The 26,329-nt window shown below is 47.6% G+C and overlaps 1 protein-coding gene across 2 annotated transcripts in view; it reads right to left on the bottom strand.

Moving 5' to 3' along the window:
* TMOD4 (tropomodulin 4) overlaps positions 1-15,359 on the bottom strand; it is a 48,942-nt gene extending 33,583 nt beyond the window's left edge. Inside the window, exons 1-4 of one of the 2 annotated variants that reach the window (XM_088467605.1) lie at positions 15,282-15,359; positions 4,245-4,397; positions 3,304-3,460; positions 1,278-1,400 (exon numbers count right to left, since the gene is read on the bottom strand). In XM_088467605.1, coding sequence (XP_088323731.1) covers positions 1,278-1,400; positions 3,304-3,460; positions 4,245-4,364 — 400 coding nt within the window. In that variant the 5' untranslated portion in view covers positions 4,365-4,397; positions 15,282-15,359. Of the gene's footprint in view, positions 1-1,277; positions 1,401-3,303; positions 3,461-4,244; positions 4,401-15,281 lie in introns of both variants that reach the window. The other variant, XM_088467606.1, reaches the window with a different exon arrangement.
* Positions 15,360-26,329: the final 10,970 nt, after the last annotated feature.

The raw sequence follows: 26,329 nt of genomic DNA, 5'->3' as shown, positions 1-26,329 counted from the left end.
CTGCAGCCCTGTGCTGACATTAGGGGAATGTCAGGTATAAAACACAGGAGCACGCAAAAGATTCCCCGCTTGGAATGTGACCCCTATAGATGGACAGTGGGGTCAGTATGCATCTGCTGGAATACCTGTGGCTGACTGAGCCAGGGGATAAACTACTATTTACTTCTACTGCCCTGCAACACCACTCTCAGCTGTATCCAGTGATGCCAGTTTTATGGTACCGCCTCTGCCTGCTGATATAAATGCATGACTGAAAAGCACAGAGACAGTCATGTATATAGTAAAAGTTGAAGGAAGGCAACAATAAGCACCTGCAAACCTTGTGCTTGATACTTTCTGTCATGCCCGCTGCTGACACCAATACTTTAACACCCCCCATCTTTATTTGATGGTTTCAGATTGTAACATCCTGATGGCTCTGCCATGATTGCGCACGGAAATACGCTGTACGCAGGGCACCATTCCAGGGTCTCTGCAGATTTCCACACTGGTAAATGCCCCAGCCTCTGCTTTCATCTGTGTGTCTCACGCTGCTGTCAAGATAGGCTCCTCAGCTGTCTAAGAGACTTGGCGAAGGAGCAGTGCCCGGGAGATGGGCATAGTGTGTGGCCTAAATCACATCGGATGCCCTGACACCTGTCTGTACAGCTAGATTATAAGTTCCTGAGTCACTGTGCCTCATCCTCTTATTATACATGCACGTCCCATGGGCAGCCACTAAAGGTCACTGAAGAACGTTACACTTGTAATTAATTTAAGGTTCAAATGAGGGAGTGTGGAGGAAATACCCGCAGGTGGCATCCTAAGCTGCTGGTAAGATGGACTTTCTTGTGACGTATTCAAATTGGGCATTTTTAGGAGGGCGCGCTCTTTAAAATGCATGGTCTGGAATAATAGGGTCACTTGCGTAACTTAAAAAAGCAGCGCGGGGCCTGAAGTATTTAAAGGAGGTAAACTCTGCCGGCCCACTTTCCATACCCATGGGCGGTGTCTGTGCAGGTGCCCCCTCCATGGTATACCCTGGTCCATAAGAGCTGGGCTACACTGGCACTGCCTCCTGCTGCTCTGGCCTGACACTGACAGGGGACCCTGTGACACATTATTATAACACGATTATCACCCTAAGGTGACACGCAGAGATACTGCACTCATTGCATTCACCTGAGCAATGCACCAAGACACACCTATGGTTTTGCTGCACGTTTGCCATGTGTCCTAATGCTCATCTCTGGCAATCACAATGTGTGCATAACTTCATGGCGACCATCCCTTCTTACCGGCAATGTCACACATCTCAGCGTCGGTGGCATTGGCCAGCGCCTCCTCCAGCTCCGGCTCCAGCGTAATCTGCTCCTCTTTGGGTATTTCGCGCTTTGCTTGCTTTGGTATAAAGGGCTTTCCTGTGGAGAGTGAATAACACATCTGAAAAAAAGATTATCCATTACGGTGTCATTTGCAGCCTCTTTTTTTTTTTTAAATCAGAAGTATTTCAGAAATTACTTACTCCTACCAGCCTTTAATAGGGCTACAACCTCCTGTAGCCAATCAGAGCATTAGGACGCCCATAGTGCTAGACCAACCTGTAACCTACTAGAACAGAGGTTCCCAAATGCAGTCCTCAAGCCTCCCCAACAGTTCATGTTTTAGAGATATCCATGGTTGAGCACAGGTGACTTAATTAGTACCACAGTTAATTTGATTTAACCACCTGTGCTCAACCATGGATATCTCTAAAACCTGAACAGTTGAGAAGCCTCGAGGACTGTATTTGAGAATCTCTGTATTGGAACATTAGGGCGCTCATAGTGCTAGACCAGAGGTTCTCAAACTCTGTTCTCAGGACCCCATATAGGTCATGTTTTCCAGGTCACCTAGCAGGTGCACAGGTGTATTCATTATTCACTGACACATTTTAAAAGATACACAGGTGGATATAATTATTTAACTTGATTATGTGAGGAGACCTGGAAAACATGTACTGTTTGGGGTCCTCAGGACCAAGTTTGGTCTAGCACACAGGGTCTCAAACTGTAGCCAATCAGAGCATTAGGATGCCCATAGTGCAAGACCAGTGGTGTCAAACTCAGGCCACCCAGTTGCAGTGAAACTACACACCAGCATGCACTGCCACAGTTTTGCTATTAGGGTATGCTGAGATGTGTAGTTCAACTGCAGCTGGATGGCCAGAGTTTGACACCCGTGCTAGATTACCCGGTAGCCAATCAAAGCATTCAACGGTATAGGCCAAACTGTAGCCCGATAGCACTATCAGTGTTCTAATTATATCAACCTGTATGCAATCAAAACATTAGGACACCCATAGTGCCAGACTAACCTGTAGCCAGAGAATTAAAACACTGATGCTTGTTCTATTTGTTTATGAAGCTAAAACCATTGGCCTGCACCAGGAACACAGCTGGTCAGCGCAGCAGAGACAGCCAGGGAGCTCAGCAGTGAATATAGTCCGCAGCTGTCTGCGTCTGTCACCGTGCTGGGGGGTGTAGGAGTGCCTAAGGCCTGCACTAGCACAAATAAAGCTGGACTTCTGAACAGAGGCCGGAGCGCTGGTAACTCGCATCAACTGTGTCAGGTCACTAGTGTCGGGATATGGAGGAAGGGCAAGGGGCAAATTAGGGACCAGGAAGCAGAGTGGGAAACTGGCCTCTGCCACCTCTTCGGCTGGCACTGCCTGAGGCCAGACACGCAGGCTTCCTTATAAGACCGGTCCGTACACATCTTCCAATATGTATTATTGTCACCCCTTTGGTTGTTGTTTACACACCGAGGGCAGCTCTCAGTCGGAGCAATAGGTGAACGTCGGGGTAGATATCACACGAGTTTAGAGGATGAAGTCACCATGCTTTCAGGGGATGGTACACTTTATGAGATTAAGCCAACACATACACTAGGGATAATTAAGTAAAAGCCAATTATACCCACCATGTTTTTGGACTGTGAGAGGAAATCCACAAAGATATAAGTGATGGGTATACAGGAAATAAATATTGCATGTGTCACAGCTGGTCCTGTTGGGCCAGGTTACAATGTCCCGTTGTACAGCGTTTCCCCCCAATGCTTGTACGGTCTATGGCAGGTTCAGCTGTTGCTCTAACATCCTGCACCTTAGAGAATCTCTAATGAGCACAGGGGCTAAGGGGATATGTATACAGCAATGTAACTATTATAAACCAGAACAAACAACCTTCAGCGTTGCACACACAACCCCCATCTACAGCTAGAAGGGCACGGGGTTACCTAAAGTCTGAAGCGGTTATGGCACTGTAGTTTGCAGTCTCTACCTACCTTTCTTTTCCCCAGTAAATGGTACCAGGTCATCTCTCTCCTTGGCATCTATGGCTTCTTTCTCTAGATGCTGTAAAAGGGCATCACGGTCGAGTGGCCCGGTGGGGGTCTTCGCGGTATGATCTTTCTGGCGCATCCCGGCTGGGAGGAGGATGTTCTGTATTATGGAAAGAAGACCTGCGTATTAGAATTAGAGCTCACACCGTACCTGCCCTACAACTCTCTGCTACAGGGGAATCTGGTGACAGAACTGGTCTGTGTGCTGATATAATAGCGATTCTGTTTTATACGCAAACATGACCTCTGCACACCAGCAACTTTATAACATCTAGCCCAGTCGTTCCCAAACTCTCTGCTCAAGGCACCCTAACAGACCAGGTTTTATGGATGTCCATGATTCAGCACAGATGGTTAAATCTAATTGATTCAGGTACTAATTAAGCCATGTGTGCTCAAGCATGGATATCCTTAAAGCGTGGACTGTTAGGACTACGAGAGGGCTGAGTTTGGAAACAAACAGATCGACCCTTAAAATGATCAACATCGTCAACTACTATTAGCAGAAGTGCAGTAACATTTCACGGACTGAAGATGGCGGTGACTGACATTCTACAGATAACCTCAATATATTTGTACAACCCTATACTGGGCTTTAGTGATCTATGGCTTATCTGGAGAGACAAGGAAGGTTGCCTAACACTACTCTGTTCGTAGCCTAAAGGAGGCCTTTGAAGTAATGACTTTGCCTGTTGAATTGTCACTATTTATATTTTAGCTGCTCTGGGAGATAAAGACAACATTTGGTGCCGACCAACTGGCCTAACAATGAAGTAGCCAAGGAACTGGCAGGTAACTTGCACCTTGGCCAAGTTCTCTTGGTGGAATTTGTCTGCATGAAGAGACATCGCTCAGGCTGACATGTTCTTAGTATTACCCCGTACCTCAGGGTCCATCTCTTGCAGCTCCAAATCCAGTTGGGCCAGCTCCTCGGCCGACATCCCCCGCATGAGCTCATCCTCATCTATGTCCCGGTACTTCTCCAGCTCCTTCTGGTAAGACATGGTGATGCTGGTGGTAGGAGCAACTATCAGCCCCTTCTCCCGGAGAGAGACAGAAGCAGGAGGTCTAATTAGTAACCTCAACACATCACAGAGGAACGCGCTGCATTACCTCCCAACATAACATCTTTCTACGGCATGACGATCGCACAGAGGACAATTTCATGGTCAGTGCGCAATAAGCCTTTAAGTCATATCTACATCATATCAGCACACTTCATGACTTCTACACCTAGTAGGAGATAGCGGATGACTTCACTTGGTCAGAGATACCCTGGACAGTTCCATCAATAGTCTGGTTATCGCTACCTCACAAGTCATCCACCCACGATTCCCCCTTTTACCGACTACGTACAATACTGAACCTACAGAGAAGGCCCCGGAGTGTGAATACCGCTCCTGTGTGACTCAGAATGAGGCCCTTTAACAAGCATATGAAAGGTGTGGGTGCTTACCCTATAATGTAACACAACACCACACCATGACAACATTCGGGCGATTATTACGTTACAAATGATAAAAAAAACAGGTCCCATTGTAAACCGTGACCACACCTGTAACCTACAAATGTAATAAGAAATGACAATAAAAACGAATGAGACTTAATTGTACAGTATGAAACCGTACACAGGAAAGGTAATATTACCATGGAGGGGCATTGCCCTCCGCAGGCCAGGTGGTACACATAGGGCCGGTGCCAGCTTCGATGATGTGACTGTCAGATTAGCGGCTCAGCAGAAAGATCATTGGTGGCAGCATTATAAAGATGCAGCCAAGTCTACGTGCACCCCTGGGTCAGGCCCTCTGTGAGCTGGCATACACATACATGTCACATGTAATATAGTCCCGGCATTGTGGCGGTACTCCCGGTACATCACATGACCACTTCCAGTCTCCAAATAATCTACACAGTAAATTACAAAGCTGGCAGCGTGGCGAGATACCACCGCAGGCCAATGTGCGAATCTGCGCAGCTTCAGGCGTATAGCCGTACCGACCACTTCTCACTGTTCTCATTAGTATCGGCACTTACACCCGCCCCACGCACCTTGGCCAAAACAGGCGTCCCCTGGCCGTGCATATGGCGTATCTGGGACGTCTGGCTGCACGCCCATGACACGCACACTTCTCCATGTGTCCGCAAGGTTACCTCCCAGAAAAGCCCACAGGTCACACGGAGAGATCCGGCCCCCACAGGGCGTACGCTAGCTGCAGGCATGCCCAGTCTGGAAATAATCACCCGGCCTGTTGCTATTTGGATTGGCGTAGCCCATAAGAGAAGGGATGCAGGACACAGGAGCTACCTTCCTGCTTATTCTGCATTTGCAATTTTTGTTTATAATGCACAAATTGCAAGAGACAAAAACATTTCTAGGGACCAATCTAAAATCCCTGAGTACATCCGCCACCTATGATATCCCCCTTTCTCACTCATGTACCTTCACCCTAACATCACCTTGTTTCAGTTTGCCTTAGGCACAGGTTGGCAGCTGCTCACCCCTACAATCCTTCTATAAGGCAGAGTGACCCCCAGTGGGCAGAGCTGACCCCGTCACCCCGGGCTGGGAAAGCGTTAATCTGCTCTGGATAACGCAGTGACTCAGCTGAGGCTGGGGCGAGACATTGGGAGATCACTATCTAACCAGACAGCGTTTAGGAACAGCCGCCTCCTATCACACCCACATTACTGCTGGCAGCGTTATCTCATAGGACCATTCACCCCACAATGCAAGTTACACTTCCCTAACCCTCACATGTATGTATCGTGTCCTTTCCCCAATCTGTTTGGTCTCAATATTAATATTTAGTAAAAACTGTGACGCTGGAGAAGTGTACAGCTGCCCGCACATAGACCATATAAAGAGTAATGTGCCTAACAAGAGAAGTGGTACTATGTCATTGTACAGGGTCACACAATCACATCCAGATCACAATGTGTAAGTGTACAGAATTACTACCAGCACGCAGAACAGGGGAGGTGATACTGTGCAATTGTTTAGTGATAGAGAATTCTGTCCAGCACACAGAGCAGGGGAAGTGATGCAGAATTACAGCCATCACACACAAATGGTCTCCGGATGCGTTACTGTTGGCATGACACAGGACTGATGGTAGCGCTCACCTTTGCTTCTCCGGACAAGCGTTTTTCCAGATGCCCCAAATAATCTGAAAGGGGATTCATCAGAGAAAATAAGTTTATCCCCGTCCTCAGCGTCCAATCCCTGTACCTTCTGCAGAATATCAGTCTGTCCCTGATGTGAAGTGGCTTCTTTGCTGCCCTTGTTGACACCAGGTCATCCTCCAATAATCTTCATCCTGTGTCATGCCAACAGTAACGCATCCGGAGACCATTCATGTGTGGGTTTGCTTCTCAGCAGAGGGAGTGGGCTCACTCACAATTTTCCCTAAGAACACAGCCATGAATAAAGAATGTTACCAAAACATCCTCCAAGAGCAACTTCTCCCAACCATCCAAGGACAGTTTGGTGAGGAACAATGTCTTTTCCAGCATGATGGAGCACCTTGCCATAAGGCAAAAGTTATAACTAAGTGGCTCGGGGAACAAAACATCGACATTTTGGGTCCATGGCCAGGAAACTCCCCAGACCTTAATCTCATTGAGAACTTGTGGTCCATCCTCAAGAGGCGGGTGGATAAACAAAAACCCACAAATCCTAACAAACTCCAAGCATTGATTAGGCAAGAATGGCCGGCCATCCGTCAGTATGTGGCCCAGAAGGTGATTGACAGCATAAACGTAATGTAATTGTCAATAAAAGCCTGTGACACTTATGAAATGCCTGTAATGTTACTTCAGTATACACAGTAACATCTGACAAATAGGTCTCAAAAACACTGAAGCGCCAAACTTTGTGAAAACCAATACTTGTGTCATTCTCAAAACATTTGGCCACGGCTGTACATCAGATGGGAAGTGGCACGGAATAAGTATCCACTGCATAAATAAAAACAAAACTAAAATGCATACAAAATGGTAAGTAGTACTGTGTAGATGTCCACTTCTGAATTATATTCACAATACAAAACACAGGAAGCAGCACTGAGCCGGTATTAATGGATACAGAATAGTAAGAGATGCTGAGAACGAGCGTGTTCGGTTACATTGGTCAGTGGGTGCACTCTTGCAGCCAATCTCTAGTGGGCAAGGAAAGCCCCAAATCTACCCAACACCTCCCAGCCAATGGTACAATGTTGGCATACCCTGCGGGTGCAGCCATATCAGCCAGTAACTAACACTTCTTGTTGCAGCTCGTACATGGCCCTCACTGATAGAGATATCCCAGCACAGACACAGGGGAGCAGCAGTTACGTATAGAATGAGGGGAAGGGATGTACACATTAGGTCGACAATATCGACATTGCAAAAAATGTTGACAGTTTTGATGTTGACATTGAGAAGGTCTTCATGTTGCCTATTGACATTTTATCAGACTGTCTGCATTCTGCTAATGTCAGATTTTCCCATGCAGACATTAGGGTTAGGCTGCAGGGTGGGAGGGTAATGGTTAAGCACTAGGGGGAGTGTTAGGCTGCAGGGTTAGGCACTAGGGTGGGTTAGGGTTAGGCCGTGGGATGGGAAAGTTAGGCACTTTGAGGGGGGTAGGTGCTAGGGGAGGTTAGGGTGCAGGGTTAGGTACTTGGGGCGGTTTGGGTTAGGCACTAGGGGGAGGGGTATAGGGTTCGGCTGCAGGACAGGAGGGTTCGGCAATAAGGGGAGATAAAGTTTAGGCTGGGGGGGGGTGTTATACAAGTATACGCCACTGGAACAGAAGATTTAGCTGGAACAGTCAGTCACGGACAGTCGGGACCCGGAAGATGCCGCTGCAGCAGTCACGTCTCCGCTGGGCAACCAGGGACGATATGTGTTCACATTCTATATCAGGCCAACATTACAGCGGTGTCTGCCTGATGAATGTCAACAATTCCTGTGAATGGGAAGATGCCAGGATAGAGGCGTCATCACCAGCACCACCTGGGCAGCCCTCCATTACATAGAGGACACCACCTGGGGGTTACATGCATCCTGGAAGTAAGGCTGCTTTATATCCCAACAAAGCTCAAAAGGCGCCCAAGTGTGTGCAATGCCCTGGTGAGGACCAGATGCAGCTTACAGATCAAGAGAAGTGGCACTGTGCACCCATTCATATGTAGAGTAAAAGAAAGTACGGTGGGAATTGAACCCAGGATGTAGGACAAGAGAAGCATCTTGTGATATTGTCACTATAGAATATGAACAAATCTCAACCATACCCCACCCACCCAGAACTCTACCGTACCCACCCACACAGAACTCTACCGTACCCACCACACAGAACTCAACCATACCCCACCCACACAGAACTCTTACCATACCCACCACACAGAACTCAACCATACCCCACCCACACAGAACTCTTACCATACCCCACCCACACAGAACTCTACCGTACCCACCCACACAGAACTCTTACCATACCCCACCCACACAGAACTTAACCATACCCCACCCACACAGAACTCTACCATACCCACCACACAGAACTCTACCATACCCACCCACACAGAACTCTACCATACCCACCACGAAGAACAAGAGGAGCGGTACTGTGTATTTAACCATGCATGCATACATACTGTATAAGTAGAGATACCGCGAATTACACCATGTATATAGAAAGAGAAGTGGTCCTGCGTATTTACCGAGCATACATACTGCATAAGTAAAGATACTGAGGATTACACTATGTAAATAAAGAAAAGTAGTACAGTACTGTGTATTTGACCATGCATGCACACTGTGGATAAAATTAGATATTAAGAATTGCACCAATTATATAAAGAAGTGGTACTGTGTATTTCACAATGCATACACAGTGAATAAATAGAGATACTGAGAATGATGCCCATTATAGAGAGAGAGAGAGAGAGAGAGAGGAGGCTCTGTTTTTTTTCTCTCTCTCTCTAAGACGAAAGGGGAATGTCACTAGGCCCACTGAGTAAGGGGCCTGTGTGTAGGTATTCTCACATGTGCGGTCAGCCAACAGGGGCCCTCCCACAGCTCATACAAGGCTAAGGGATAACTGACCCCTGTACAGAACGCATGGGCCACTCTCTACGGTTGGACGTCGGTATCCGATGGTTTAACACCATCAATGATTTTTGTTTTTTTTTGATGGCTGTGTTTTCACCATGCGATGGCAGCTTTCAGATGGTAGCCGCCGTGGAATGGTGTGGAAGCATTGGCCATCCAATGTTAATGTACAGTTGAATTCAGGCGTTTCATATAAAGAACGGCTGTGGGTTGCCATTACACAAGCACAAAACATTTCTATTGCGCATACGTGACCCATCAGTTTTATTTATCTAATTCCTTTGATGCGATGGTTAGTTACCTCTGCATCGAAAGTTTTCATTGCGGAAACCCAGTCCTCATTTCATGGTGGGCTTCCGATGTCCATCCCCTACCACTCACACGGTCTTTTGGGTGGACGCAGGGATCCATGAAGCACAGACCAGGGAGGAGAGCTACATCCCGGGAAAGTGAGGCCGAGGGAATATCCTGGGATAATATCTGGCCTCAGGTCACATGGCGTCATTCATACCAATCATTTGCATGATCTCATTTGTGAACGCTAAAAAAATTGGGGGGAGGGGGGGGTATTACAGACCTATCATTGATCTGATATACTGTGCGTGCCCAGCGCAGGGAATCCCAGGTCCTGCATTACCTGGCCCTTGAGGTGCATCTGTTATTCAGACACTGCGGGGAGTCACTGTTGCCGGGGGCTATTTCAGGAATGCCCCCAGTTTCACCCCTCCTATGAACGGCTGCAATGGATTTACGGCACACACAAGGTGCAGGAAGGGGGCAGGGGAGAGGGTAGATCTGAAACGAGTTGCGGAGGGTATAAGGTGTCAGAACAGCAGCACCTGTCAGTCATAAACCTCCCTCTCCCCGCAACCCCATCCCGTCTCCAGCACACACTGCCAGCAATCTGCAGCCACAGCCTTAAGAGGCTAATTCATGGCTCCCCGAGGACTACGGGAACACAATGTAGTTTGTAGCTTATTAAATAATTCTAGACGTTACCAGAGAGCCGACAATAACTAGATTCAAAAAACAAAAACACATTTATCACAAAAGTAGGATACACTAAAGTCAATCCATAAATTTATATATATATTCGATAGCGCAGCACTCCAGTCTCACCAGTCAGACAGCCCGGTGTCCTCCTTAGGTACTCCGGCCGGAGCCCAAAACAATGCACACGGAAGGCGGCACTCAGTAATTATAGTCAGACAACTGCAAGTTACATCATCAACGTATCGAAGTTTAATACCTCATCATCAGGAGCCAAAGTAAGTGCAGACGGCAATTCGCTTGGCATTTGGTGACATCACACATTTCACAATTCAATATACAGGTAGAGGACAAATAAAAAAAAATTTCAACGCCTGAAGTAAATGAGGGACACCAGGCATATTGAAAGCAAGGTCTGCACACAGGTTTGTCTCGTGCATTAAGCTAACGACATCCCTTCCTGGCCAGGACCATGTATGTAAGCGCTGGATTACCCCAGCTGTCCTATAATGATGGCAAGCGTCACAGCGGCATGGATAGTGTAGTGGTCAGCATTACTGCCCCACACCAGTCAGAAGTTCAATTATTCCCAGTCTTGGACCATCTGTGTGGAGTTTGTATGCTCTCCAGTTATTTTGCATGCGTTTTCTCCGGGTGCTCAGTTTTCCTCCCACACTTCAAAAACATACTGGCAGGTCAAATGGATTCTGGCAAAGAGAAAAAAAATAAAGCCAAGTTTGCGTGTCTCCATGTGATAGGGAATATACTCTATGTAGACAAAAATGATTGACACCCCCGCGCGAGCGAAATGCTTACCACTGCACACGAGTCCTGAATGGCCACTAATGTGGCGGTGTCAATAAGAACACTTGGTAGAGAGGCCCATGAACTTGCAGTTCTACAGAAACAGCGAATGTTCTTATCAGAACGACAATGCCACCTGTCATGTTTCCAGGGCGACGCTGGACTGGTATACAGAGAATTCAGTAACCCGGATGGACTGGCCAACTCAGAGTCCAGATCTTAACCCCACTGAGAACCTCTGGGACAAATTGGAGTGATGGGTGTGTTCTAGGCCAACTGGACCTTCAGTGTCACAGTACGTAAAGCGGAGTGGCAACACACACCGCCTGCTGCTGTCCAGGAAGTTGTGGACAATTTACCAAGAAGGATCTCTGTAGGCCCACCACATCCAGTGATTACTGCACAGTACTGACATCAATAAAATCTCGTTGATCTATTTGCTGTCAGTGTCCAATCACTTTTGACTACATAGTGTAGATTGTAAGCTCTACTGAGGCAGCGTGAAGCTCCAAGGGAAAAACAATCAGCAGAGTGCTACACATAATCCAGGGTCATGATGTCCCTGTGTTTATCGGAAAAGTAAGGAATTCAGGTGAGAAACAACAGGTCAATTATATGTAAATTTCATCCTGTGCAACCAGACAAGAAGCCAGCAGGTCATGGTATCCCCATAGTCCGATTTGCTGCACCTAAACCGCTCATCACACTCGCCAGTGCCTGCTGGCCAGCTCAACGATGCAAAGAGCGCAGGAGATGGATTACCAAGCAGTGGAAGGTTCTCAAGAAATGGATGAGTGCAGGTGTGGTGCCAACTTAAAGGGGGGTGTATTCCATTTCTGCCAGACGCAAGGGCAAACTTACGATATTGGCACTACCGTCATTGGCTGATGTGCAGCACTGTGCAAAATTGAATTCCACAAGGGCTTTGATTCAAACAGTGATGAATGTTCTGCTGGATCTATGACGCGGGTACATAGTCCTGGCTTTGTGTAGGTGCAATCAAGTAGAAAGCCAGGGAAATGTTCAGCACTACATGGTGGTGGCGAGTGATCGCCTCCATCCCATGCGGCAGTATTGGTTTCCTGATGGGATCGGAGTCTCCCCGTATGACAATGACACACTGAGTAGGCATAGTACCCGTACATGACCCTGGTGTTGCACATACATCATGGAAGCCTTACGTCACTAGATCCCAACATATGCTGGGAATGGACAAGTATCAGGTCCAAAATTAGAGACATTACAGACATTTTTGCAAATTTTGGATGAATATTCGCTTTAAAGAAAAAAAAAAAAAGACCTTGAACGCTAAAAGGTGAACTTCAAACACGCAGATAAAAATAAATGGTTTAAAACGGTGTCTACAAACAAAAATATAAAAAAAATAAAAATAAACTGAATGTGAGCTTTGAGCACTCGCCGCTAATTTGAGTCCTATTTCTTACTGCTCTGCTGGGCTGTACCCATACTTCCAGCCATCGCGTTTCGCCATAATCCATAACGTGACATCGCCAGCCTCCTAATTATCAGGAATCGGAGCATCACTCGGGCCCAGGAAAACAGAAACAGGATTACAAATGAGTGCGGACTACTATACCTGCCTGTAGTGTTACATTACTATTACATTTCTATTCTGGCCACTGGGGGATTCCGATTCACTGGATTGTCTGCAAAATGTAAAATCTTTGTCTTGGCAGAGGAGCTTGCACTCGTCGATAAAACAAACCAAAAAAAAATATTTGTTGTACGAAAAAATATGAGGTATATTTCCCTTTAAGCTAACATGAGAGGCATGAGGAGCAGAACCAAGAGTATATAATGAGAATTACTAACCGTCCGCTCCTGAAAGGGAAACAATCCAGGGACGTGCCAACAAGAGCTGGAGATTATCCCCATTAACTCTGCCCCGATGATTCCGAGTTCACCCTACAGATCACTTAACCCGTTCTATACTATCTGGCCGGCAATTCTACAATACTCTACAGCTCTAACGCAGACCAAAGTAACTGCAAGCCCCAGCTCCGATTGGCCAGGCATACTGGTACTTGTGGTTCCACAGTATCTGCAGAGATTGGTTGTACAAATTGCAGCATGTACCCTGTACAGGATGCGCCGACAAGTGGGTGCAGGATACTATGCAAATACCGTACACAGAATTCTTACTTCCATACTTTCAGGGCTCATTTACACCTTCCCGCTGTTAAGTGCTTTTCTCACATACACACATAAAAAGCTCATTCCTAATAGTACACTTAAAAGTTTTCCTGGCTTCCTTGTCAGAACAGGTCTGCCTAGTGGAACCGGTATGATTAACCGCCGGCCTTCCCCACAGCGAAGATCCCGTCAGGTAAGTATATTTTCTATTTACTAACCTAACCCTCCCTTAGGGGTGCCTAACCCTACTCTAAGTGCCTAAACCTAACCCCCTCCCTTCCCCGCTGCCTAAACCAAAGTCTCCCGGGGGGTGCCTAACTCTAACCACCCCTTCCCCAAGCCTAACCCTAACCTCCCGGGGAGTGTCTAACCCTAAACCCCCCCCGGGAGCCCCTAACCTAACCCCCCCCCCCCCGCGGCAGTCTGCCCCCGGCTTACCTTCGATCGGGCTCCCGGCGTAGGTCTAGTGACAGGCGTCTGGACTTCCACGCCTGTCATTAGACACTTGCCGGGATAAGACAGTCGGGATTCCGTCCATCGGCTTTCCGACTGCTTCCATGCCAAGCCAGGAAAAAAAAATTATGAGTATCTCAATGCACACTTCCATAGTCCGGTGACAGTCCACCCCACATGCTGGACCACTGTAGGGAATTAACAAACTGATCTGTTAGCAGCAATTTGTGATGCCAGAGTGTTCTGTACCCCATCTCGCACTTTTTAAAACAGCATTATCCAAACTCCACTCAGGAAAAGCCACAAGGAAATCAAACAGAGCAGCCCAGGCTCCACTGCCCAACGCAGACAGCAGACAGCAGTCATATAAGCATGATGGTCTTCAATCTCCTGGGTACTGGGTTCAGCCCAAAACATGGCCCCTCCATCTTGCACTTGTAGATACACATTGCTCAACACTCTGCTACCCCCAAACGCTACAATATATATATATTTTGCATTGCATCCATCTTAACCTTAACATAAAATGCTGAATATATGTGGATGAACTATATTCCCCATTATCAGATGTTTTTCATTACACACTGCCCCGATAGTTATAAAACAGGTATTGTATATAAATAGCCACCAGTCACTGACCCACCGCAGAGGGGCCCTTGTTAATGGTCCGATGAGCAAGCCCACTAAAGCTCTAAGACAACACAGCGGCTGCATTGGGGATAAGCGAGCTCGTCCCATAGGGATAGTTTTAAAGAGTGGGATTTACGCCAGCTAGACCATCACACGGCACTTTCGCCCGATGTTAAGGAATAAAACGGATAAAAGAGAAGTCAAATAAATCACAAAAAAAATAAAAAAATTCCCCCCACTAATTATAAGTATTAGCAAGCCCAAATTCTGGAGATTGCAAGCTCTTTGGTCCAGGGATACCGAAGCTATTTCAAGTTTATAACTATGCAGTACAGGTGTGAGGGGGTCATAAAAAATAAGACTACTCGTACATGCCCTGTTTTGAGCTACACAGACTAATATGGTGCTAGGCTGCCTGAGGACCCTAAACTGGGATATTTCTGGCAACGAGCCCCCATCTAACCCCCTATAGTGTTACCACTTCCAGACAGACACATAAGAGCTCACAGTCCTCAAGTAGTCGTCACTGCGCCCAAAAACTTAGGTTGAACAATGAACAGGTCTTGAACCAATTTATTACGAATGCAAAACTAAAAAAAAAAAACAACAACAAGAAGTGTCGCACTAGTTTCTATACACAACACAACACAACACAACACACAGCGCACTGGACAGCAGTTACTTCATTGTAAAGAACTGCAAAGACAAGCTACAGACACAGTGGTCGAAACTGTTTAAGGAGACCCCTACCTCTGCACCGTCAGGATCTACAAAAGCAGCCCCAGGGCCATGCTTACCTTGTGACTTCCCTGCCTGCTGTATGAGAGGTCTCACTAGGCTGGAACAGGGATACTTTTGGAAGGGGTGTGACCCTGCCTGTCATTAGCCTACACAGCTGGTGCTTAGATCTCTGTGTCCCAGGCAGACACCTAGTGGCCAGTTTGCAGAATTACATCTTGCTCACCCCCATCACCTGCTGGAAAACCTCATCAACGCACGTGCCCTGGCTATCTGCTAAGGGGGGGATATTCCATGAAAGAGAAGGAGCAGAAAAGTGGATTAAAAAAAGAAAACTTGTCACATCACATTCTATAAATGAAATAACTAGGTGACCGCCAGGCTGGGTTTATATTCTGGGAATTGCCAGCAGCGGAGGAAACCATTAAGACAAAATGCATTACACAGGTGGGGTAGCTGTTGTGGCACTGCAAGTCCCAGCACGAGTATTGGCTTTACCATTGTTAAACGGGTTGAATTTATTGTGCGCTAGAAAATGCACAGTTGCAACCAGTTTGCAAACAGACATCTCCATGTGAGAGACAGTCGTGGCTTTGGCCATTACTTCGGGAGCTAGCGTGATTGCCCGTCAAGTCGCAGAATGTTTGTGGAGCTGCCTCTGGGGCACCTGCCCTGGCAGCAGCTGATCAGCAGAGGGGGAGGGATTGGGAGAAATGCTGAACTTCATACACTCAAGCCAAGCCCTAAGCCCCGCCTCTCCTGTGACATCACACAAATGCGCAAGAGTGGCCAGGCTATGTACAGAATTTATTTGAAGAAAATGCTTTCACTAATAATACAAAAAAGTTTGGGTATGAAGTTGAACTTACCTTTGTTAACTCTCTTTCTTCGAAGTCCATGGGGTCCACAGGGAGACCTTGGGGGTGTGGGTGATGGATCTGGAATCCAGGCACCACACAGTTAAAAGCTTTCAGCTCCCAGGATGCACTGGTCCAATCCAGAAGAGCTCCCAGATGAGCCATCCTCTGTGAGGGGATCAGGGAGGACTTTTTACAATTGATTAACCACCCGTGCGCCTGTAGAAAACCAATTGTCAGTTGCAGGTGCTGGCGAAGCACTTCTGGAGAACCCGTTAACAGGAGGTCGTCGTCCAGGTATGGTACTAGCCGGATACTCTGACTCGTAGATGGGCCCCCATGATTGCCATAACTTTGGTAAACACCCTTGGAGCTGTGGACAGGCCCAAGGGTAGCGCCCGAAACTGGAAGTGGTGCTGTAGTATAGCAAACCGGAGATAATGGTGGTGAGAGGGCGTTATAGGAACATGAAGGTATGCGTCCGGAATATCCAGCAATACGATAAAATCCCCAGGTTCCCTAGCCAGTATGATGGAATGTAGGGTTTCCATCTTGAACCTGGGTACCCTGAGGAATTTGTTCAGGGATTTGAGGTTGAGGATACGCAAATGAGACCCAGAAAAAGAGTAGAATAATAACCAGTCCCTCGCTGGGATAGTGGGACTGGCACAATTAATAAAAACTAATAAAATCATTAAATAAAAATAATGCAGGGGGCTGCTTAAATGCAGCCCCAAAAGGTAACAGTGACCCGATCTGGCCGGGCACCAACTAAAACTGAGGTGCCTCTGGATCGGGGGCGGGGTATAGGGAGGATGGACCAGTGCATCCTGGGAGCTGAAATCTTTAACTGAGTGGTGCCCGGGATCCAGATCCATCACCTACACCCCAAGGTCTCCCTGTGGAGCCTATGGACCCTGAAGAAGAAAGTGCTAATTACATTGGGAGCTTGGTAAACTGGGTCAGATGGCAGCCCCATTGAGAATAATGGCAATGGCGGTCTGCAGTGTTAGTTTGCCTAATGACAGAGATATATCTGACATCTCCTGAATTAGGCTCTTATATAGCCCCGGTACTTAGATCGAGGTTAGTTACAGTCATTGGCAGCGTCTCTGCTCTCCATGCAAACTAGTACAGCAGCATCTGTAGGCGATACTTGGGGGCACATTCATTACAGTGGGCGCAGAAAAATCCACCACGCACCCAGTTGTCAATTACCGCAGGTAGGCGCACTCCCCATAGCCGCGGGGTTCAATTTAAAAAAAAAAAAAAACAACAAATGGCTGTGAAATATTTTGCAAGCAAAATCCTGTGGAGGAGAAGAAACCAGTTGCAGCCATGGAACACTGGGTGCTCACCAATGTGCTCTGACCGCTTCAGTGCCCAGCTGCCGACTGACACTGCTACACACTGCCAACTGACTAGGGGACACACACACACACACTGAATAATGCTGGGTACACACTGCCGAATGACTAGGACACACACACACTGACTAATGCTGGGTACACACTGCCGACTGACTAGGACACACACACTGCCAACTGACTAGGAAACACACACACTGACTAATGCTGGGTACACACTGCCGACTGACTAGGACACACACACACACACACTGACTAATGCTGGGTACACACTGCCGACTGACTAGGACACACACACACACTGACTAATGCTGGGTACACACTGCCGACTGACTAGGACACACACTGACTAATTCTGGGTACAAACTGCCGAATGACTAGTACACACACACTGATTAATGCTGGGTACACACTGCCGACTGACTAGGACACACACACTGACTAATGCTGGGTACACACTGCCGATTGACTAGGAAACACACACACACACACTGACTAATGCTGGGTAAACACTGCCGACTGACTAGGACACACACACTGATTAATGCTGGGTACACACTGCCGACTGACTAGGACACACACACACACTGACTAATGCTGGGTACACACTGCCGACTAACTAGGACACACACAAACTGACTAATGCTGGGTACACACTGCCGACTGACTAGGACACACACACACACTGACTAATGCTGGGTACACACTGCCGACTGACTAGGACACACACTGACTAATTCTGGGTACAAACTGCCGAATGACTAGTACACACACACTGATTAATGCTGGGTACACACTGCCGACTGACTAGGACACACACACACACACTGACTAATGCTGGGTACACACTGTCGACTGACTAGGACACACACACTGACTAATGCTGGGTACACACTGCCGATTGACTAGGAAACACACACTGATTAATGCTGGGTACACACTGCCGACTGACTAGGACACACACACACACTGACTAATGCTGGGTACACACTGCCAACTGACTAGGACACACACACACACACACACTGACTAATGCTGGGTAAACACTGCCGACTGACTAGGACACACACACACTGACTAATGCTGGGTACACACTGCCGACTAACTAGGACACACACACACACTGACTAATGCTGGGTACAAACTGCCGAATGACTAGGACACACACACTGACTAATGCTGGGTACACACTGCCGATTGACTAGGACACACACACACACACTGACTAATGCTGGGTACACACTGCCGACTGACTAGGACACACACACACTGACTAATGCTGGGTACACACTGCCGACTGACTACGACACACACTGACTAATTCTGGGTACAAACTGCCGAATGACTAGTACACACACACACACTGACTAATGCTGGGTACACACTGCCGATTGACTAGGACACACACACACACTGACTAATGCTGGGTACACACTGCCGACTGACTAGGACACACACACACTGACTAATGCTGGGTACACACTGCCGACTGACTACGACACACACTGACTAATTCTGGGTACAAACTGCCGAATGACTAGTACACACACACACACTGACTAATGCTGGGTACACACTGCCGACTGACTAGGAAACACACACACACACTGACTAATGCTGGGTACACACTGTCGACTGACTAGGACACACACACTGACTAATGCTGGGTACACACTGCCGACTGACTAGGAAACACACACACACACACTGACTAATGCTGGGTACACACTGTCGACTGACTAGGACACACACACTGACTAATGCTGGGTACACACTGCCGACTGACTAGGACACACACACTGACTAATGCTGGGTACACACTGCCGATTGACTAGGACACACACACACACTGACTAATGCTGGGTACACACTGCCGACTGACTAGGACACACACACACACACACTGACTAATGCTGGGTACAAACTGCCGAATGACTAGGACACACACTGACTAATGCTGGGTACACACTGCCGACTGACTAGGAGACACACACACACACTGACTAATGCTGGGTACACACTGCCGACTGACTAGGACACACACACTGCCAACTGACTAGGACACACACACACACACAGACTAGTGCTGGTACAAACTGCCGAATGACTAGGACACACACACTGATTAATGCTGGGTACACACTGCCGACTGACTAGGACACACACACACACACACACACACACACACACTGAATAATGCTGGGTACACACTGCCGACTGACTAGGACACACACACACACTGAATAATGCTGGGTACACACTGCCGACTGACTAGGACACACACACACTGACTAATGCTGGGTACACACTGCCGACTGACACTGCTACACACTGCCAACTGACTAGGGGACACACACACTGACTAATGCTGGGTACACACTGCCGACTGACTAGGGGACACACACACACTGACTAATACTGGGTAAACACTGCCGACTGACTAGGACACACACACACTGACTAATGCTGGGTACACACTGCCGACTGACTAGGACACACACACACTGACTAATGCTGGGTACACACTGCCGACTGACACTGCTACACACTGCCAACTGACTAGGGGACACACACACTGACTAATGCTGGGTACACACTGCCGACTGACTAGGGGACACACACACACTGACTAATACTGGGTAAACACTGCCGACTGACTAGGACACACACACACTGACTAGTGCTGGGTACAAACTGCCGAATGACTAGGACACACACACAGACTAATGCTGGGTAAACACTGCCGACTGACTAGGACACACACACACACACACACACACACACACACAGACTAATGCTGGGTACAAACTGCCGAATGACTAGGACACACACACACTGATTAATGCTGGGTACACACTGCCGACTGACTAGGACACGGACACACACACACACTGACTAATGCTGGGTACACACTGCCGACTGACTAGGACACACACACACACACAGACTAATGCTGGGTACAAACTGCCGAATGACTAGGACACACACACACTGACTAATGCTGGGAACACACTGCCGACTGACTAGGACACACACACACTGACTAATGCTGGGTACACACTGCCGACTGACTAGGACACACACACACACACACAGACTAATGCTGGGTACAAACTGTCGACTGACTAGGACACACACACTGACTAATGCTGGGTAAACACTGCCGAATGACTAGGACACACACAAACTGACTAATGCTGGGTACACACTGCCGACTGACTAGGACACACACACACACTGACTAATGCTGGGTACACACTGCCGACTGACTAGGACACACACACACACTGACTAATGCTGGGTACACACTGCCGAATGACTAGGGGACACACACGGACTAATGCTGGGTAAACACTGCCGACTGACTAGGACACACACACTGACTAATGCTGGGTACACACTGCCGATTGACTAGGACACACACACACACTGACTAATGCTGGGTACACACTGCCGACTGACTAGGACACACACACTGACTAATGCTGGGTACACACTGCCGACTGACTAGGACACACACACACTGACTAATGCTGGGTACACACTGCCGACTGACTAGGACACACACACACTGACTAATGCTGGGTACACACTGCCGACTGACTACGACACACACACACACACACACACACTGACTAATGCTGGGTACACACTGCCGACTGACTAGGACACACACACTGACTAATGCTGGGTACACACTGCCGACTGACTAGGACACACACACACACTGACTAATGCTGGGTACACACTGCCGACTGACTAGGACACACACACACACTGACTAATGCTGGGTACACACTGCCGACTGACTAGGACACACACACACTGACTAATGCTGGGTACACACTGCCGACTGACTAGGACACACACACACTGACTAATGCTGGGTACACACTGCCGACTGACTAGGAAACACACACACACACACCGACTAATGCTGGGTACACACTGCCGACTGACTAGGACACACACACTGACTAATGCTGGGTACAAACTGCCGAATGACTAGGACACACACACACACTGACTAATGCTGGGTACACACTGCCGATTGACTAGGACACACACACTGACTAATGCTGGGTACAAACTGCCGACTGACTAGGACACACACACTGACTAATGCTGGGTACAAACTGCCGAATGACTAGGACACACACACACACTGACTAATGCTGGGTACACACTGCCGATTGACTAGGACACACACACACACTGACTAATGCTGGGTACACACTGCCGACTGACTAGGACACACACACACACTGACTAATGCTGGGTACACACTGCCGACTGACTAGGACACACACACTGACTAATGCTGGGTACACACTGCCGACTGACTAGGACAGACACACACACACACACACACTGACTAATGCTGGGTACACACTGCCGACTGACTAGGACACACACACACTGACTAATACTGGGTACACACTGCCGACTGACTAGGACACACACACACACACAGACTAGTGCTGGGTACAAACTGCCGAATGACTAGGACACACACACACACACACACTGATTAATGCTGGGTATAAACTGCCGAATGACTAGGACACACACACTGACTAATGCTGGGTACACACTGCCGACTGACTAGGACACACACTGACTAATTCTGGGTACAAACTGCCGAATGACTAGTACACACACACTGATTAATGCTGGGTACACACTGCCGACTGACTAGGACACACACACACACTGACTAATGCTGGGTACACACTGCCGACTGACTAGGACACACGCACACACACACACACTGACTAATGCTCGGTACACACTGCCGACTGACTAGGAAACACACTGACTAATACTGGGTACACACTGCCGACTGACTAGGAAACACACTGACTAATGCTGGGTACACACTGCCGACTGACTACGACACACACACTGACTAATGCTGGGTATTCAACTCTTCTGTGTAGTTCTCATAAATGGTATCCCATAATCAAGAGCAGAAAGAGATAAACATAGTGAAGCACAATTTATTACAAAAACAGAAAACAAGACATAAATGGCTGATCCTTTATATATGCTTTCCCCAAATGGGATAATCCACAATGACATATAAATGCAATTACCGGATGGCAGAGAGTCCTGTCAACGGATAGTCCTCAATGAGCGTGAGTTGTTAAAAACGTCAGCATATATCCCGGGAATACTGCTGGGCACTGCTCACCTCCTCAACCGTCCGGGCTCTGCAAGGTGTCTGCCAGCATGGATGTCCCCCGTGTGTACCGACGCGTTTCGATCCCTAAGTTCTGGGATCTTTCTCAAGGTAAGTTCCAATGGTGAATGCTGAATAAGTCCCCCCACAGTCCTTAAGTACTGCCTTTTGTCTCTTTTGTGTACCCAGACACCTTGCAGAGCCCGGAGGGTTGAGGAGGTGAGCAGTGCCCAGCAGTATGTTTATCTCTTTCTGCTCTTGATTATGGGATACCATATATGAGAACTACACAGAAGAGTAGAATAAGATTGGGGGAATACCACCCCTGTTTGGATTATTGTACTAAGCGCAGGTCATGTGATTTTTGCTTTTTTATTTCACATGTTTCACTAACACATCATTTATTATAAGGCAGACTATGGGGAGCAGAGGTCTCAGGCCAGGCCCCTGGTGCTCAGCAGGGCCACAGTCATTCAGTGATGTCATAAAGGACACAGAGCCCTATGTAAGAGCTGGCAAGTCAGTGGCAGCCATTTGTGGTGATAGCTTATCCCACAGCGCTACAGAGTATTCTCTACAATTCATATTCATTTCTGACCACCACTATATTTAACGGATTTTGACTACGATTTCGGATTACGCTTCTTACAGTCTTCATACAACAGCTGGTAAGACTATGTATCCCTATTATACACAACGCATAGAGCCCTTATAACAATGGATAGGACTCTGCCGGATGACCAGAAGAGCCTGGCCATCATGCCGCCTTCTAGGGAGTTTATACAAACCATGGAGGATGATCTTCAGGCACCTCAGCTCCTCTCTTCCTCTCTGTTGCTGGAAAGTTTGCCTGAGATCATAGAGAACATGGCATTGGGAAAACTGCTCTGTACAGTAGATCAGCTAAGTAATGTCCTGGGGTACAAGTGGCTGCCTATTCATCAGGCGCACATCATCCTGGACTTCTTCTGCCATGTCCTAGAAATAAGGAAGGACGCGGATGGTTTGTTTACAGAGCGTATAATACCTATTGTGCTACGTTTCATGCTGGAGGCAGAGCAGGTAGACAGTGGCGCCCCCTGGCTTGCAGCAAGTAAAGTTCTGTTCCTTTTAGCCAAACATTACACGGAGATCATCATCTGGGAGCTGCAGAACTGTATACAGGCCGCCTCGCGCTTCCCTCCGCTGTCAGCACTTACCACGCTGGCGGCTGCCATGTCATATACCAGTGTGCCGCTCTCTTTCCTGTTTCACATGCTGCCAGTCATATGTACTTTGATGGAAACTGCGACTGATCCCCGCACCCAAAGAGCTCTGGCTATAATGATCCATAATGCTGCTCTGACCATGGAAGGTGCGGCTGTGCTAGAGCGAGGAATAAAAGGATATCTCACCAAAGCCTGCGTGCTGCTCAGCACCTGGGAAACACAGAGCAGGAATAATCCTGATAGTGAGGATATAATGATAACCGCCATAGTACAAGTAGAGTCTGTGCTGGATGTCCCATGCAGAAGATCTATGTGGAGTATAGAGCAAGGAGGCCCCAGCACAGCACTTCTCCCTTATAGCACAGGAGCAATATATCAGCCAGTGCTAAGTGACACACACAGCAATACATGTGCTTCCCCTGAGGACTACGTTACAGTGCTTGTCCAGATCAGGCACTGGAAGGACATTTTGGCTCATCTTATGCCTTTATGGAAATCCAGCGACATGCACAACAAAATGACCATCGTCAGTATCTGCGCTGCCCTCCTGGCATACCCAGATTGTGTCACTGGGCACTTGTATGATCTGGTTATTGAGGAGATGTTACGCATGTTGGATGACATTGATATCAACATTTGCATGAAAGTCCTAGAAGGCATCACAAATTCCGCCAGGGGATCACCAGACCAGGCCCTGAGATACAGAAATGTATTTATAAAAACTATCCTGCAAAAGCTGAACAGGCGACACCAACAGCTACTCCCTATGATGCTAAAAACATTACTGGCGGTAATACAGATGCGTCACCATAAAACATGGAAGAAGTATGACCGAGTTCTCCTCCACATCATAAGATATATGGATTATGGCCTCCGTGACATCGAACTGTATTCAACTATACTATTTGGGGAGATAGTGGACAGATACAGCGTGTTCCCATGGAGTCCCATTAAGAAACTGATAAAAGAACAGTGCTTATCGCTGATGATAAAGCTACAGAGCCAGGACACGGACATTTTATCTGCTGCCGCCGTCTGTCTCAGCCAATGCCTTCCTCACCTGGGCTGCACGGCCATGGCGCTGGAAGAGGGCAGCGAGTGGCAGGACACAAGGTATGCACAGGCGGTGTATCGTGAGCTGGCAAGAAAACATCTCCTTAAGCCCATGCTGTTACGGGCAGCAAACCATCTGCTCACAGCTATGGATATTTGGGCAGCAGTGAGGCAGATTAATGCTATGAAGGAGTATATCGCCTATGAGGAGCTCACTGTGGTTGACTTCAGGGACTTGTGGCTTAGTCTGCAAACAGCAAATCGCTCATATTATCCTGATAGACGGGCGGCTGTCAGGAGGGCATCGCAGGACCTAGGACTGAAGTGGAGATGTCTGGCAACAGTGACAGACCCCTGAGCTCGTCTACGTGGGTCAGCTAGGTAAGCCACAATAAGATATAGCAATGTTTGTATAAGTGGCTCTGATGTCACCAACAATATATATTGGTCTCTTTAAAGGACTTGACTCATAGGGGCAATCAATATAAACCATTTGATTGCGGAGCGTATCCCCCCCTTCCCCCTCGGATGAGGCAACAGGGAAGAACAAAGACCTTTCTACCCAGAGGTATTTATTTTGTTATAGTAATGCAAATGGTAGATGGCTGCTAGGGGTTTGCAGGTGGCATTTGGGTATAGCGGGAGATGGTATGTCCATAGGCAGAGAGGTGCAAAACTGACCCACTGCCTGTGGCACAAACAGGCTCTGCCATTTCCTAATGCCACCTGCTGCTGTACCCTTCGGTCTTACTGCAAAGGTTTAAAATAGCTCATTGCCAAATTATTATTATTTTTTTTATTTTCTTCATCACTTTTGTAATATGCGGATTTTGAGGTCTTCTTTATGTTTTGTTAGTTTTGGGCTGTGTTTGTTTTAAAAACAAAAAAAACCCCTAAGTTTTAAGCTGCTGTAATCATGACATTGATAGGATTACAGGAGGATCCGCATCAGGAAAGTCCTGGGCTCAGGAGAGTGATGCGGGAGAGGGAAGCCGCGCGTCTGGCCTGCATAACTAGATCCAGCGGCATCTGAGTCCAGTTCTTGTTGGGGGGAGTGTTAGAGACGGTGCACGCTAGATTGGAGACCTCAGAAAGGAAATCACACAGTGCAAGTCACACAGGTAATAAGATCAACCTAAACTTAATAACTAATACAATAGTAATTAGTAATCAATGAAACACAATTGCTGCTATAAAGAATTTCCTCTAAAGAAAAAATAATTTCCAGATCTGCATGCAATACCCTCGTCTGCAGATAGACATGCGTCACCCACAGGCACAAGCTGCCCACCGCAATCCTGTATGCCTGTAAGGGGCCTAAAGACGATGCCCCTCAATCAGATTCCATTTCAAACTTTGCAAGAGATCTGGATAAAAGACAAGAAATCCAGAGCAGGAGAACCAGATGCAGCTCACCAGCCATTGCCTCTGCCATAGGCC

Source organism: Taudactylus pleione, unplaced genomic scaffold (assembly GCF_031769625.1).
Source record: "Taudactylus pleione unplaced genomic scaffold, aTauple2 ptg000073l, whole genome shotgun sequence".
In the NCBI taxonomy this organism is placed as follows: domain Eukaryota; kingdom Metazoa; phylum Chordata; class Amphibia; order Anura; family Myobatrachidae; genus Taudactylus; species Taudactylus pleione.
This window is presented reverse-complemented; position numbering and strand designations above follow the sequence as displayed.